We start from the raw sequence: 15,461 nt of genomic DNA, 5'->3' as shown, positions 1-15,461 counted from the left end.
TGAAGGGTTCAGCTGGTTAGTCGCACAGTTAAACCGTTAATTCCTCCTTTTAAAACTGTTCTTTATTGGCTCACTTAATGCTTCCCCCCAGTGACCCAGTCATATAATGGGTCAGACAATGTCCCCAAACAATGAGATGATAATATTATGCAAAGTGGCTGTGCCTATTATCCAGTACAACGCTGACTGTAGAATTAAATTAAATGTTTATTGGGGCCTTTTGCCCCTTATAATTGATTTTCATGGACCTTCTTTGTCTTTGTGGCATATTGTTCAAAAGCTCTAGTTTATTTCTGCAATGTTCTGCATTATACCAGATTCTGCTTTAAATAAAAGTGTCTGCTGCTTAATGCATTTATTTTAAATGGAAAATGTAATTATTAACAAAATCAACGATGGTTTTCACAGGATTGTACATTTATTTAGGCTACATTTATTGATTTTTAGCATTTAACGATTTATTTGTAATAAACATTAGGCTATTCAAAAAAGTGTTATTTATATCTTGAATTATGTTTTTTAAACATATGAGTGCGGCAGAGTGTGGGCATATTGTGACCGTTGCAGTGTGAACAGCTGAAAGTCTGTACATTTTGACAATAAACCTGATTTGCAAATGGAGGTTGAATAATTTCGATTACAACTGTATATATTTTCCAAACTCTTCAGTGTTGTCTGTACAGCCTATGGAGTTGCATCATTATACGGATCACTAATTTGTTGCATCACTAATTTGTTGCATGTTAGTCTATTATTTTGGTCTCAGCCATTTCAGGCTCACCTGCCCCTAAATGTTTTGGTCCACCTGCACTCATAAATGACTGACTAAAAGCATTTGGCTGGTCATTTTACATGTTGGTCAGACACCACTTGGCCAATTATACTCAATCTCATACAAGTGCTTACTTATGTGCACAGGTTTTCATTCAATATTTACACCTGACTGTAAGCGTGTAATGGGTGCTACTCTGCAGTGGTACGACCCGTCTATACAATGTCTAAAATAGTCTGAATATAAACACTTAATATAGGTGCACAGTAGTGATTCAGGATAAGACAAAAGCATGGTTTGGAAAATGGATTCTTGATGAATTAAAAAGTATTTAGCCTAAAAGGTGTCTTTTTTCATGAATCCTATTTCTATTTCTGAACCCTGAAATGCCTCGATTATAGTCTTGAGTTTTCTTCCAGGAATATCCACGTCACAATATTCCTCATTTAAATAATTCCTGCCCTAGGCATACAGTACACAGCATGGGCAAGGCCTGATCTATTTGCAGTAGTAGTGTGGCCCTGTCCCAAATGGCTCACTTCATGTGCACTTGCAAGGTTTTTTGAACTTACAATTTCTGCAGTGTGCACGTTTCCGTTAAGTGCACAAGTTGAAAGACTATCGATATAGGAAGACGGTTCAGTCCTATTACTTATGAATTGGCGAAACTGCAATGCATACTAGAACGTACATTTCCAGAAGAAAATGTGAATGGTGCTTGCAGTGGCAAAACTCGACACTCGGTTGCTAGAGTGTGGTACATGATTGCGTACGAGCCAACAACCATGTCTGTACGATGTTCTGCTGCTGAGATATGGCTTATTCATGTTGTTCAGGTGGTTGCTAGGGTGTTCTGGGTGGTTGCTAGGCAGTTGCTAGGATGTTCTGGGTGGTTGCTAGGTGGTTGCTAGGCGGTTGCTAGGGTGTTATGGGTGGTTGCTAGGGCGTTGCTAGGCGGTTGCTAGGTTGTTCTGGGTGGTTGCTAGGCGGTTGCTAGGCAGTTGCTAGGGTGTTCTGGGTGGTTGCTATGCGGTTGCTAGGTGGTTGCTAGGCGGTTTCTAGGTTGTCCTGGGTGGTTGCTAGGCGGTTGCTAGGCGGTTGCTAGGGTGTTCTGGGTGGTTGCTAGGCGGTTGCTAGGGTGTTCTGGGTGGTTGCTAGGCGGTTGCTAGGATGTTCTGGGTGGTTGCTATGGCGTTGCTAGGCAGTTGCTAGGGTATTTTTGTGGTTGCTAGGGTGTTGCTAGGCAGTTGCTAGGGTATTCTGGGTAGTTGCTATGTTGTTACTAGGTGGTTGGTAGTTGTCACAGATGGTTACTATGGTTTTTGTAGCATTTTCTTGGCATGATTTAGCACTTAGCTAATCAAAATTAGCATGTAGCTATTCACTGCTAGCATGTGTAGTATGTAGCAAGTCCTGTTTGCTAGCATGAGTCAAAAGAGCCAACCCCCATCTCTATACGATGTTCTGATGCAGAGATATACGCCTTGCAAAATGGTTGCTAGGGTAATCTGTTTGGTTGCTAGGGAGTGGCTTGGCAGCTGCCAATCATGAAGCTCCAAAGTCAGTGTGAATGTATAAACCAACCCCCATCTCTATACGATGTTTTGATGCAGAGATATAGGTCTTGCAAAATGGTTGCTAGGGTACTCTGTTTTGTTGCTAGGGAGTGGCTCCGCAGCTGCCAATCATGAAACTCCAAAGGCTGCTTGTCAGTATGAATGATATACACCAACTCCCACGTCTCTGTGACATTCAGAATGGAAGATATCCCTCTTTGGATTTTGGTTGCTAAGGTGCTCGACAATGGTTGCTAGGGAGGGGCTAGGATGTGTTGAGGTGATTGGGGATTGGCTGTTTGCTGCCCCGAGTCAAACAAGCCCACCCTCATGTTTCTATGACACTTATATCCTGAGATATCCCTTTGATGTCTTTCAATGGAAGTCTATGGAGCTTGTTGTTAAGGAGCTTTAAATGGTTGCTAGGGCGTGTCTTGAAAGCTTCACAATGATCCTGAGAGACTGATTGGTCGTCTGAGTAAAATGAGCCCGCCCCCTTGTCTCTATGACACTGTGATCCAGAGTTATGTTCAATACAAATGCGGTTTCTATGGTGTAGGACAGCCCATTTCATGGGCTGTCCTACACCATAGTACGTGAATGGGGCAACTTTGGGCCGGTCCTGCCCCCCAGGGGTGCAACTTTTACCCCATTGTGTGGTATGTTGTTACAGAGCCTAACAGCCTCTTCAAATGTGATCCAGAGTTATGTTCAATAGAATATCGCTTACTATGGTGTAGGACAGCCCATTTCATGGGCTGACCTACACCATAGTACTTCATTGGGGCAACTTTGGGCCCCTCCTGCCCCCCAGGGGTGCAACTTTTACCCCATTGTGTGGTATGTTCTTACAGAGCCTGCCAGTCTCTTTAAATGTGCCAAATTACACGTTTCTGCGACATCCTTGCTCTGAGCTATGAGTCTGTGAATTTTGGTTGCTAAGCTGCTCGACAATGGTTGCTAGGGAGGGGCTAGGAAGTGTTGATGTGATTCATGATTGGCTGTTTGCTGCCCCGAGTCAAACGAGCCCACCCTCATGTTTCTATGACACTTATATCCTGAGATATCCCTTTGATGTCTTTCAATGGAAGTCTATGGAGCTTGTTGCTAAGGAGCTCTAAATGGTTGCTAGGGCGTGGTCTGATAGCTTCACAATGATCATGAGAGACTGATTGGTCGTCTGAGTAAAATGAGCCCGCCCCCTTGTCTCTATGACACTGTGATCCAGAGTTATGTTGAATACAAAATCGCTTACTCTCTCTCTCTCTCCATTTCATGGGACGTCCTACACCATGTTAAGTCAATAGGAAAAGTTTGGGCCGCTCCTGCCCCCCAGGGGTGCAACTTTTACCCCATTGTGAGGTATGTTCTTACAGAGCCTGCCAACCTCTCCAAATGTGGTAAATTTCATATTTCTACGAAATCCTCGCTCTGAGCTATGACTCGTCAAAGTTTGACGTAATGTTAAGTCTATGGGATTTTTCGTCGACTTTTTCGCCCCTGGGGCGAACACCGCACCCCCGATCGCTTACAAAAGTCATAGCACACCATTCCCAAATAGGCCGCACGATTTGACACCTCATTCATGGGTCTGTGACAAAAGCTGCGGGAGGAGTAGCGCGCCAAAAAAGCGGCGGAATAAAAAGAAGAATAATAAGTATGACGGATAACAATAATGATGCCTTGCTAAAGCAAGCACCATTAAATATGGCAGAATACATTCCGCCTTTTAAGTAAAAGAGCCAATCGCTGATTGGTAAAGTCATTGCGTCACATTGCGAATACACATGCTGGTCTAGCCTGAAAAAGTAGTTTTTTTTAAAACACTATTTGAGTAATAAGAAACAACATTTATGGGACAGTTCATGAAAGATTTTGTTGCTGATTTGAAATATGTTATTTAATTGTGAGTTTAGCAAGTAGTTTTTGAGATTTCAGGATTCCCTCTCTCAAATAGATAGGACTTGGTCTTGGATGCTCAAGTAGCTGCCCGGAGGTGTTGCAAATATGGCCGCCGAGTTAACAGACTTTCCTTTAAAAGAGACTTTTACAAAACCATAGGGTGTCTCATTTGTCATTTTAGATTTCAGAAGGGGGCTTGTGAGCACCCCCTTTTCGTCCGTTATGCCCCCTCGATGCGCACTTTTACAGAGCCCATGCCTGTGAGCTCTGCAGCAGACCTCTACCCGACAGTCAAAGCAGCATTACGTCACAAAAGTGTGGACTCAGAGGAAGATCGCGAGGGCTTAGGGTTCCATTTGGAACAGGGCCCTATATTGAATAAAAAAATGGACAGCACATCTCCGCTTCGTTCCACTGTATAGGGAAATTAAGCCAAAATATTCCAGAAACGGTTGTTGCCGATTACGTCATTCGGAGCTTGAGTCTTCACAGTAGTGATCCTGAGGTGGAGCTGTGGTATCAATGCCCTTACTCCCGCAGACACTGCTGTCAATCATGACGTTACACCCCATTATCAAATAACTAACTGAATCCAAACTTATTGCAAAAACGAACACTTGAACATATGTCTTTAACAGGTAGTGTGTGGCACACTTGGGTGTTGAAAGTCGCGGTTTTGGTAAGGGGCGTGACATTTCCAAACACGCTATAACCAATCACAATTCATAGAGATGCAGAAACTAAACAGAGCGTTACTGATAGACTTTGCAGAGAGGTGGTCCAACAATGTCAAAATATGTGACAAATAATGTGTTTTTTGAACATTCAAGCATGAAAACCTATTCTAGTAGACCCCAAAACCAAAATCAAGACTTTGAAAAAGGGCCTAAAATGCATATATTTAACAAAATGATTTGTGCATAATACCTGCCTGAAGCAAACAAATGTCTTAAAATCTGTCCGGTCTCTCTCTCAGTGATAAATATTTTGGAGCTCCGTGATGCACGTCAGACAGCTGCAGCTATAGAGAATCTGTCTGGAGCTCTGCAGACAGTGGGAGATCTGTACATCACCTCCACCTTCATGCTGCCACCCAAACTCGGCGGCGTTTTGTTCGGCCTCTATGATAAGGAGGACAACAAGAAGTACCTGGAGATTGCTGCCGTAGGCAAGATCAACAAACGTAAGTGCTTTTGCCAAATACCTTTGCAAACATTCCCCCAAATGTAGTTTGTGTTTCAATAGGTTCTCAAGTAAGTAAGTCTTTGTTTATGATTCCTGTCATTGGAAAGATCAATTCTCCTTTCTCTCCTCAGTACTGGTGCGATACTTGCGCTCTGATGGAAAAGCTCATGCTGTCAATTTACAAAATCCTGTCCTCGCTGAGGGACGCACCCAGTCACTTATTCTCAGAATGAGTGGACTTAGACGGAGTCACATAAACCTAGAGCTTTATGTAAACTGCCGATTGGTCGACTCTGCTCAGGGACTCCCTTCCTTTGTCGGCCTTCCATCAGAGGCAGAATCTGTGGATGTTCGCACCGGACAGAAGTCTTATGCCAGGATACAGGTGATTAATTTAGGTCAACAATTAATCAAATTTTTTTTGTTTGCAGTCTGTATGAATCAAAGTAACTGTTCAGAAAACTTGAAGGTAAAAAAATAAATACAATTTTGTCATGTACTCAATGTTGTACCAAACCCATAAGACTTTTTTTCATTTTCGAAAACACAATTGAATATATTTTTTAATAAAACCTGAGAGATTTCTGTCCCTCCAAGTCCACGCAATCAAAACTCGGATGCTTCAAAATGTGACATTGTAAAGATAATTCTTTTGAATTGTCTTCTGAAGAGACACAATCTCCTTATATGATGAACACATTTTCATACATATTTTCAAGACTTTGGTTGGCTAAACCACTCGATTCATATATGAATTGCACTCATATATTTTTTGCTTTGTTAATGCATAAAAATGTAGTAAAATGATGAGAGGATAAAAATTTCTTCATTTGTGTTTCGGAGATGAATGAATGAGTTTGAAACGACATCATGAGGGTGAGTAAATGATGACAGAATTTTATTTTTTAGGAGAACTCAACCTTTAAAATAGATGCACAGCTCATAAATGCTATTTCTAATTGTGTGGTTTGTACTTTTTAAGTGACTAAAATACTGTTCTGACGGATATTATACATTTTCCTGTGTGCACAGGAGTGAAGGTAAGTGTGTTAAATGGTGAAGTCTGGAAGAAGAGGCATAAGGATAAATGTGTAAAAATACCTAGTAATGAGTATGTTTCATATATATATATATATATATATATATATATATATATATATATATATACGTGTATGTACTGTATACATTTTAGGGCTCAGTAGACTCTGTCAAACTGGCTCTCGGAGGCTCTCTGGCTACAGCTGGTCTTCTCATTGACTGTCCATTTCAAGGAGATTCAGCTATAAACAACACAGGTAAGGACTTCTTACAGCATCAGAGGAATTTTAACTATGTGGTAACTTACTAGTACAAGACATCTTGAAAAAGACACAATTTCAACAGTGCACTCAATTCATCCTTTCATTCACATTGTGACAAATAAACTATAAATAATATAACCACCTATATCATGTGACAGCACTAAAGCATGCTACTTTTTGTCCGACCCTTATCAATTCATACTATAATGTTTTTCAGAAATTTAAAAAAAATAGTAGGTAGGACAGTACAAACTGCACAGTATACAATAATAGGCGGTATAGTAATCCATTATCATGTCATCATACTGCCCTCTTGTGGCAATGCTGAAATTATGCCCATTATAGATGGACCATTTGGGAGCAGACGCCACAATTATGTCACTTTCACCTGCATGCACTGGGAAACTGGCAAAATCCACAGAATAAGAATTTTTATTTATTTATTGTGCCTCTGGATGTCATATGTATAGAATATATATGATGTCAATGTATATATAGACGACGAGAATTCCGTTGTCAAAGACGCCCTTTAAAACTATGCAAAGACATATGTTAAAAACCACAGACTGGACTGATGAAATGATTAGTCTACTATTAAAGCATGAATGCAGTTCATATATGCAGTTCAAATGGGACATAATGTATTGGGCCTACAGTTAAAGCATGAAATTATATTATAAACATATAACATTTTACATAGATAACATTTAAACATCTTTTTTTTTTCATCTCGCAAATTCTGAGGAAAAAAAAGTTTGAATTGTGGGATATAAACATGCATAATAGTTTCCCTTTCATAATTGTGAGATATAAACTCAAAATTACCTTTTTTATTTTTCTATTCTGTCGCTTCCGTAGACTTATCACTGCAGAACTGTCATTATCTGACACCAGGCAGGCTACGCCCACAAAAAATGTAATTGCTGTTTGCAAACACCTAAAATGGTCTATATATATATGGATATGTGTATATATGCAGAATAAACAGTTTCCACTAAAATATTAAGCAGCACAACTGTTTTTAACTTTGATAATATTAAACTGAGAATTTAGCTTTCACATCACAGGAATAAATTGTATAAATATATAAATAAATATATTCAAATAGAAAAGTATAAATTGTAAGACATTTTCACAGTGTTACTCTTTTTACTTAATTTTGTGAGCATGAAATATATGGATTTTTTTATAATTAAAAAATAACATTTCACAACTCATTTAAAGATTTTTAAATAAAAAAAACAACAACATTAACAAAAATTACAGACTTCAAAATATTTGTATGTATATTATTTTGTTTTAGAACAAGATTTTTTAATATATAAAATGTTGATGCTGTTTCTTTACAGTAGCCAGTGACATTAACGCCATCCTTGGTAAATATCAAATATTATCAAATCATGTGAATGTACTATCACAATTGAATTATCTCCATGCCTGTAATGCTTTTCTGAGATAATAAAAAGACCCTCTCATATGGCCAGGTGATCACACCAAAGCTTTGATTGGACAGCTGATAATCTTTAACCAGATCATGGGAGAGCTGAGAGAGGATATCAGAGAACAGGTATTGTATTGCACATTTCTGTTTTTAATTGGGATAAGGGGATTTTATCAAATCAAATTCTCTCTGCTTTTCTGTGTTTTTAGACTAAAGAGATGTCTCTCATAAGAAACACCATCCTTGAATGTCAAGTGTGTGGTAAGTGGTGGTAAAAAAAAAGCAGAAACAGGAAGAATAATGGCAGATCAGGTTTTGTTAAAACATGTCTGAAGATTGTCATGGTATACACCTTATATTTCAACACTGAAGTAAGCTGTTTTCTGTGAATATGTGAGACTTCCAATTCCTTAGCCATTATAGCCAATATTAAAAAAATATCAAAGTGGAGTAAATGGTAAAACTATTTGAGCTACAAACCAGTGGGTTTATAATTTTGACAATACATTAAAATAGTATAGTAAGAAATAACCAGTTTGCAATATCAAGCAGCATAAAAAGCTGTTTTGTTCAGCTAATAATAACTGGAAGAGGATGACACATGAAGCCAGACACATGAAGAAATTTACAATTCATGAAATTTACAAATTTCCCGTTGAAATGGAGTTGATGGAAATTTCATGCCCGTTCTTTCATGAAAAATAAGGTGGAGAGAGGTAACCTGTATGTTGCTCTCTCTCTTTATCAGGATTCCATGAGCCTCAATCACGGTGTCATCCTAACCCCTGCTATAACGGTGTAAGCTGCATGGAGAGTTTGACGTACCCAGGATATCAATGTGGCCCCTGTCCCGAGGGCATGACAGGCAACAGAACACACTGCCAGGACATTGATGAGGTTCCTGCAAAAATCACATAGTTTATTATTATAATTATTAGTGTGTGCTAAGGCATTAATTAAGTATTTTTTATATTGTTCCAAAAATACCAGAGTCATACACTTAAAAGGACACTTATTACAGAAATAATATACACAAGGGAGGATAATCAACAGAACATGGAAAAGGTGTGTAACTTAATTAACAACCATGGAAACTAACAATGACCAGGAACACAGGTAAAATTTAAACATTACTAAACATAACTCTGACAAAACACCCCCCGCCAGGGAGGTGCGTCATTGTGCCATAACTAACTATAACAGTTCAACATATGAGGGAGGGTTGGGGCTCTGGAGGTGGTCAAAAAGCTGGAGACAGACTGACACTAGGAGGTGGACCCACCGGTGGAGCCAGGAGAGCAGGAGACACAGGCAAAGGAGGAGACACAGAGATTGACTGACATCATTGGTCGTGGAGGCCAAGATGGAACTGTGGTGACAATCGGGCAGAAGGAGCCAGGGCCGGAGGACTGAGGCTGAGCCGGTGGGATTGAGGCTCAAGGTGGAGCTGAAGGCAGGGAGGAGCCGGACGGAGCTGAAGGGGTGGAGGGACAAGGTGCAGCCAAAAGCCCGGAAGTCCTGTGGCGTAGGCAGTGATGACTGACCAAGGCGGAGCCGTAGTGACGAGGGAGCCCGGTGGAGCCGTGAGGATGATGGTCCCAGGTGGAGCTGAGGGGGTGAGGAGGAACCAAGGTGGAGCCGACTGGTTAAGGGGCCGAGGTGGAGTGACGGGCTTGCCGGCCCAAGGCAGAACCAGGGAATCCACGTGCCAAGGCGGAGTTGGAGGCTTTGGGGAATAACCCATTTCCTCACAAACATTTACAGAGGCCAGGCACATCTCACCGTCAGCATCTGGAGTATGGTCAGGGTTCCAATTCATGCCCTCGTGCTCCACGAAAACACCCACTGGGGCGGACGGTGTTGCTTGCTCGCACACCTGGTCAGACTCCGGGATGAAGTTGGGCTCAGGCGTCAACTCTGGCTCACCTGTGAGGCAGACAGTCAACAGCGTCTTGTTATTAGCCAGCTCCCACTCCACAAATCTGGCAAAAATGTCCCTCGAGGACCATCTTCGCGCAGTCGTTCCTTCGCTTATTTTGGCTGGTCCTAAAATTAAAAAACGCAAAGGGAGTGATCAAGAAAGTACGTAAGGTACGGCGGCTAGATTTAAAAAGTCACTTATGTGGTCCTCGAGGGTATGAGATTCCTGCTCCAAACAGAGCAGGTGGACAGCTGGTGAGTCCATGTCTTCTTTTTTTGGTTCAGTGTTCTGTCAGGCGTGGTTGCAATAATCGTTTGATGACAAGGAATATAAACAAAAACAGTCTGTAATAAATCCAACAGTAACATGCAGGAGATAACAGGAATAAAAATGTAGCACAATGACGACCCTGAGCAAAGAACTGGGAGAACTGAGGGCTTAAATACACAAGGGAGGATAATCAACAGAACAGGGAACAGTTGTGTAACTTAATCAAACCATAGAAACTAACAATGACCTGGAACAGGGAAGACAACCAAAACACCATGAAACTAAACATGACTTAACATAATATTGTAATATTGAAAAACAGACTACAGTTACAATTAGAATCAATCAAATTAGAATGTTAATCAACACATCAAAATATGTGTATTTCTTTAAAGCACAACAAAAGATTATTAAAATATGTTTTAAAATGTACTTTAAAGTAAAACGTAATTTGACATTATTAAGAAGTGCACTTTTTAAAAGTGTACATAAGTATTTTTAGAAACAAAAAGGAATTTTTTTTAAGTACTCTTAAGTGGACTTTTATTTTATTTATGTTATATTATCTATAAGTACAGGTTATATATATATATATATATATATATATATATATATATACATTACACACACACACACACACACACACACACACACACACACACACACATATATATTCTTTTTCACAAGGGTATCTAGAGATCAGAATACTGTGGAGATTTGCTGTTGGTCAATTTGACTTTGGCCGGTAAGCAAGCAGCTAGCAACCACATAGCCAGACTCATGACATCTTGGTAAGTACATAGCATTTCTGTCAGGATCACTATCGTCATATATGATTGAAAGTTAGCATACAGTTTGAATTGGCGGTATGGTTCCGTTCTGGGCGAGAACTCCCTGCGCATGCATGCAGCCTAGCATGGATAAGAGCAGGGAGAGCAGCAATAACCCCCCTTGGGGTAAACAGAACAGAACCAACATGAATGTATTGCAGATATCATTAATTCAAAATTTTAAGTACGACATAATTCGAGAATTTTGATTCAAGGGGAATCAGAATGGCAAATCCTGACTGGCGAGAGGAGGAGCTGGGGAGGGAGGAGGGTAATTCGTCCTGAGAAACGCGATAGCTGCTGATAATACTGAAGGAACTTATGTATGTATACAGTGATAGGCGTCGTATTCCTATAGGTAGACGTGGATCAGCTGATAGTCAGCTGATGCGAGCTTGACTAACGTGACCTGCCAGAACTAACGCTACGCTTGATATTGAGATATTTTTTTTATGCTGCAGCAGAAAATGGAAGTTACAGTTTTAACATTATTTTTTCTTTAAAATAATTTTATTTTTTCTCTCAATATCTCCCTTTGTTATAGTGTACTGCTCAGCCCTGTTTCTCTGCAGAGTTGTGTGTGAACACAGCTAAAGGCTTCACCTGTGAGTCCTGTCCCATAGGATTCACCGGTACAACACTCAGGGGGGTTGGTTTGGAGTTTGCCAAGAGCCACAAGCAGGTAAAAATGTGTCAAAAATCCACTTAAAATCAAAAATAGTGAGGATAACAAAATGTAAAGATATAGCCTATTCAGACCTCAGTATTTTTTATTTAATTGAACAGACATTATGTCTGCGATTAGCATTACTGTTTAATGTGGTGTGAACAGGCTTTTACCTTGAGAATATTGTTTATTTTTTTCAGGAATGTGTTGATATTGATGAGTGTGCTGAGCACTCAAGTGCCTGTGTGCCCAACTCAGTCTGTATAAATACAGTGGTGAGTAAACTCTCAAAACTTGCATTTTAAATAAGTTAACACCAGAGCAGCCATAATTGGTGAAAAATAAACGTACCACTATCAAGAGACTTCTCTGTTTTCATAGGGATCGTTCAAGTGTGGCCAGTGTAAAGCAGGATTTGTGGGTAATCAGACTGCAGGCTGTTTTGGAAGGAGGACGTGTGAAACTCTGGGCTATAACCCCTGTGATGTAAATGCACACTGTGCAATGGGCCGCAATAATGACATTTCCTGCTTGGTGAGAATCTAGAAATTGATTTTCCCACCTGGAAATTCTGAATCTAAAATCTTCATTTGTAATTAAAGCACATGCACAGTAAAGCACAAGTGAGATGACAAATTATTTAATGTTTTGGATTGCTTCTTTGCTTCTTTCAACTCAAAAATTGTCCAAATGGCTGATCCTTCTCTCCATTTTGTGTCCCGCAGTGTAACGTTGGCTGGGCAGGTAATGGGAACATTTGTGGCCCAGACTCAGACATTGATGGCTACCCTGATGAACCACTTCCATGCATTGACAATGACAAACACTGCAGAGCGGTACATACTCATTCACTAAAAATAAATTGCATCCACTGACAGTTCTTTAAATTGCTCATCTGCCTTGTTTAATCACCCAATTCACTAAAGAAATTAATCATCAGAAGACAAACACTTGTGCTAAATAAAATATCCATTCCGTATTGCACTGGCCAGATCAGAATTACTAAAATACTGCGAAATACTGGTTATAGCACTTTTCTTTATCAATTGATGAATTACTACCATCTTGATTGATACAAAGTGTACAAAATCTTGTTGAAACAATATTACATTGGCCATCAGAGTATTACTTAACTTAACATACTTATTGCATCGCAACACCAGTCCAAATATTACCTGGTTAAATTAGCCAAAACTGTATTGAATTTGCCACATTCTGTCAAATTCATTGTTTACTTCCCTTTAAACAGATTTCTGCTTAACTGATGACCGTTTTTCTTTAGCAAAACATACATTTTGATTTCTGTTGTGATTTTTTAATCATGCTTTTTAGTATAAAATGTGTATTACAGTAATAATTTGAATATCCCTGTGCAGGATAACTGTGCGAATACCCCAAACTCTGGGCAAGAAGATACAGATGGAGACGGGATTGGTGATCCATGTGACGAGGATGCAGATGGAGATGGAATCAAAAATGTTGAGGTTTCTGATCAAGTGGCTAAGAATTGTTGAAATATTGAGCAATAATTGAATACCACAATGGTTTCATATTGGCTGATGTCCTGATGTTTTTTTATTATTATTTTGAAACCAATTGTCTGTAGGACAGATCCTAAGCAGTAGCTATTCTAATTGCATGTTTCTAGGACAACTGTCGTCTAGTGCCCAATAAGGACCAGCAGAACTCTGACACAGATTCGTATGGCGATGCTTGCGACAACTGCCCTAACGTTCCCAATGGAGATCAGCTTGATACGGATGGCAATGGCAAAGGAGATATCTGTGACAATGATATTGATGGAGATGGTACTCGCCTACTCACATTTAACTGTTCTGTGGTTTTACAGCATTGTACAATATCATCTATTCCTGCCACTGTATTCTCCTCGCAGGCATCCCTAACGTTTTGGATAACTGTCCTAAGATACCCAATCCCATGCAGACAGACCGAGACGGAGATGGTGTGGGTGATGCGTGTGACAGCTGTCCTGAGGTCAACGATCCTTTGCAGGTTTGACAAAGGGATCAATATAATGGTAAAGGGAAGGGAAGAGGGAGCACCATCCAGAGATCTAGCTGAAGGTTCTTCATCTCAGGTTGAGATGTCTAGGAAATGGAGGCAGAGATACAGCTGAGATAGTGGGGCCGGAATGACGTAAAACTGTCTATCATTTGTGTACAACCATAGGAGAAGTAGTGTGCTTTTATGTTAGTGCCTAGTGAGGTTATGTATATCGAGAAGAGTAGAGGTCCAAGCACTGAACCTTGAGGCACCCCAGGGTTTTTAGGTTACCTGACAAAATATTTTGCATAAATTGTTTAATTGTTTAATTTAACTCATTTGAGCAGTCAAATTAAAATGTTGCATTTTCAATAGCCAAATTCCACAACATGACTACTTAAGCAAACTTGTATCATATTCCTAAAAATAGATTCAAAATGAACATGATCAACCCATCACTAGTTCAGAACTGTTGATAACTACAGAAACAGTAGCTCATGTTTGTGTTAACTTCTGTTAATTTGCAAGAGGTGAGTGCTTCAATGGCATTATTTGAATGTATCAACATTTCTTCCATAATTATGAAAGAGACATCGATTTTGTGTACAAATAGTGGCACTTAATCCACTGAAGGCAATGGAGCAGGGAATATGGCCACCCTGCTTTTTAAATATGAATGCAATGATTAATTCTCATATTTTTCTTTTTTTTTGCAGTCAGATATGGATAACGATTTGGTGGGAGATGTGTGTGATACAAACAAGGACATGTAAGTACTTGTTTTGATAAATGTTTATTTTACCCAAGAACACAGTTATCTTAAAGTGTAATAGTTGTTTTTTCTTTTAGTATAAGTCAGTTTCAATTTCTGGTGTAATTCATTACTCAGAGAAATCTGCTTATTTAGTGTTTAAAGACCTACTGAAAATGATTCTCTGTGTGTAGGGATGGTGATGGATATCAGGACACGAGGGATAACTGCCCTGAAGTGCCCAACAGTTCTCAGCTGGACTCGGATAATGATGGGATTGGGGACGAGTGTGATGATGATGATGATAACGATGGAATTCCAGATATCCTCCCTCCTGGCCCAGATAACTGCAGACTTGTTCCCAACCCCAGTCAAAAAGACGCTGATGGTCTGATTCTTAATTCTGTATTTTGGAAAAGCATATTACACTTACTGTTTCTGCAGTATTATATATACAGTGCACAGTATGTGAATTTTGGATGACCTACTATTTTTGCCAGAATGTGCTGTAACAGAGCGCATTGCACGAAATACTATATCCCACAATGCTATCTATTCGACTTGGCTTTCTATTTCCAGTGTGACGAAGAAACTCAAAGTAATATCAACCACAACTTTAAACATATTTGCTTGACTCTGACTTCCGGAGGTCATAATGTTTTATTGGAATGGGACATTTTACACAGAATTTGGTTAAAACTGCAAAATAACTTTTTATTTCTGAGATATCTGGACCAACACTCACTGAACTAAACTTCTGAAGTAATGAGATTATGTGACTACAATATAGTATAGTATAACATTTTAAAAAACAACGTGTTCTATTTCACAGACTTTTCAGATTGTAAAATTATGAAGCAG

General features: G+C 39.6%; 1 protein-coding gene across 2 annotated transcripts in view; it reads left to right on the top strand.

Moving 5' to 3' along the window:
- Nucleotides 1-15,461, top strand: part of thbs3b (thrombospondin 3b) — a 58,293-nt gene that overhangs the window by 39,328 nt on the left and 3,504 nt on the right. For both annotated transcript variants that reach the window (XM_079591460.1, XM_079591459.1), the window contains 16 exons: nt 5,207-5,413; nt 5,547-5,800; nt 6,608-6,710; nt 8,066-8,092; nt 8,201-8,283; nt 8,367-8,418; nt 8,906-9,054; nt 11,723-11,860; nt 12,046-12,120; nt 12,227-12,379; nt 12,571-12,681; nt 13,222-13,329; nt 13,494-13,653; nt 13,740-13,858; nt 14,566-14,618; nt 14,795-14,988. In XM_079591460.1, coding sequence (XP_079447586.1) covers nt 5,207-5,413; nt 5,547-5,800; nt 6,608-6,710; nt 8,066-8,092; nt 8,201-8,283; nt 8,367-8,418; nt 8,906-9,054; nt 11,723-11,860; nt 12,046-12,120; nt 12,227-12,379; nt 12,571-12,681; nt 13,222-13,329; nt 13,494-13,653; nt 13,740-13,858; nt 14,566-14,618; nt 14,795-14,988 — 1,986 coding nt within the window. The remainder of the gene's footprint in view (nt 1-5,206; nt 5,414-5,546; nt 5,801-6,607; nt 6,711-8,065; nt 8,093-8,200; nt 8,284-8,366; nt 8,419-8,905; nt 9,055-11,722; nt 11,861-12,045; nt 12,121-12,226; nt 12,380-12,570; nt 12,682-13,221; nt 13,330-13,493; nt 13,654-13,739; nt 13,859-14,565; nt 14,619-14,794; nt 14,989-15,461) is intronic.

This window comes from Phoxinus phoxinus (assembly GCF_949152265.1).
Source record: "Phoxinus phoxinus genome assembly, chromosome: 19".
Lineage (NCBI taxonomy): Eukaryota > Metazoa > Chordata > Actinopteri > Cypriniformes > Leuciscidae > Phoxinus > Phoxinus phoxinus.
The sequence above is the reverse complement of the archived record's forward strand: the minus strand, read 5'-3'. Positions and strand labels throughout refer to the sequence as shown.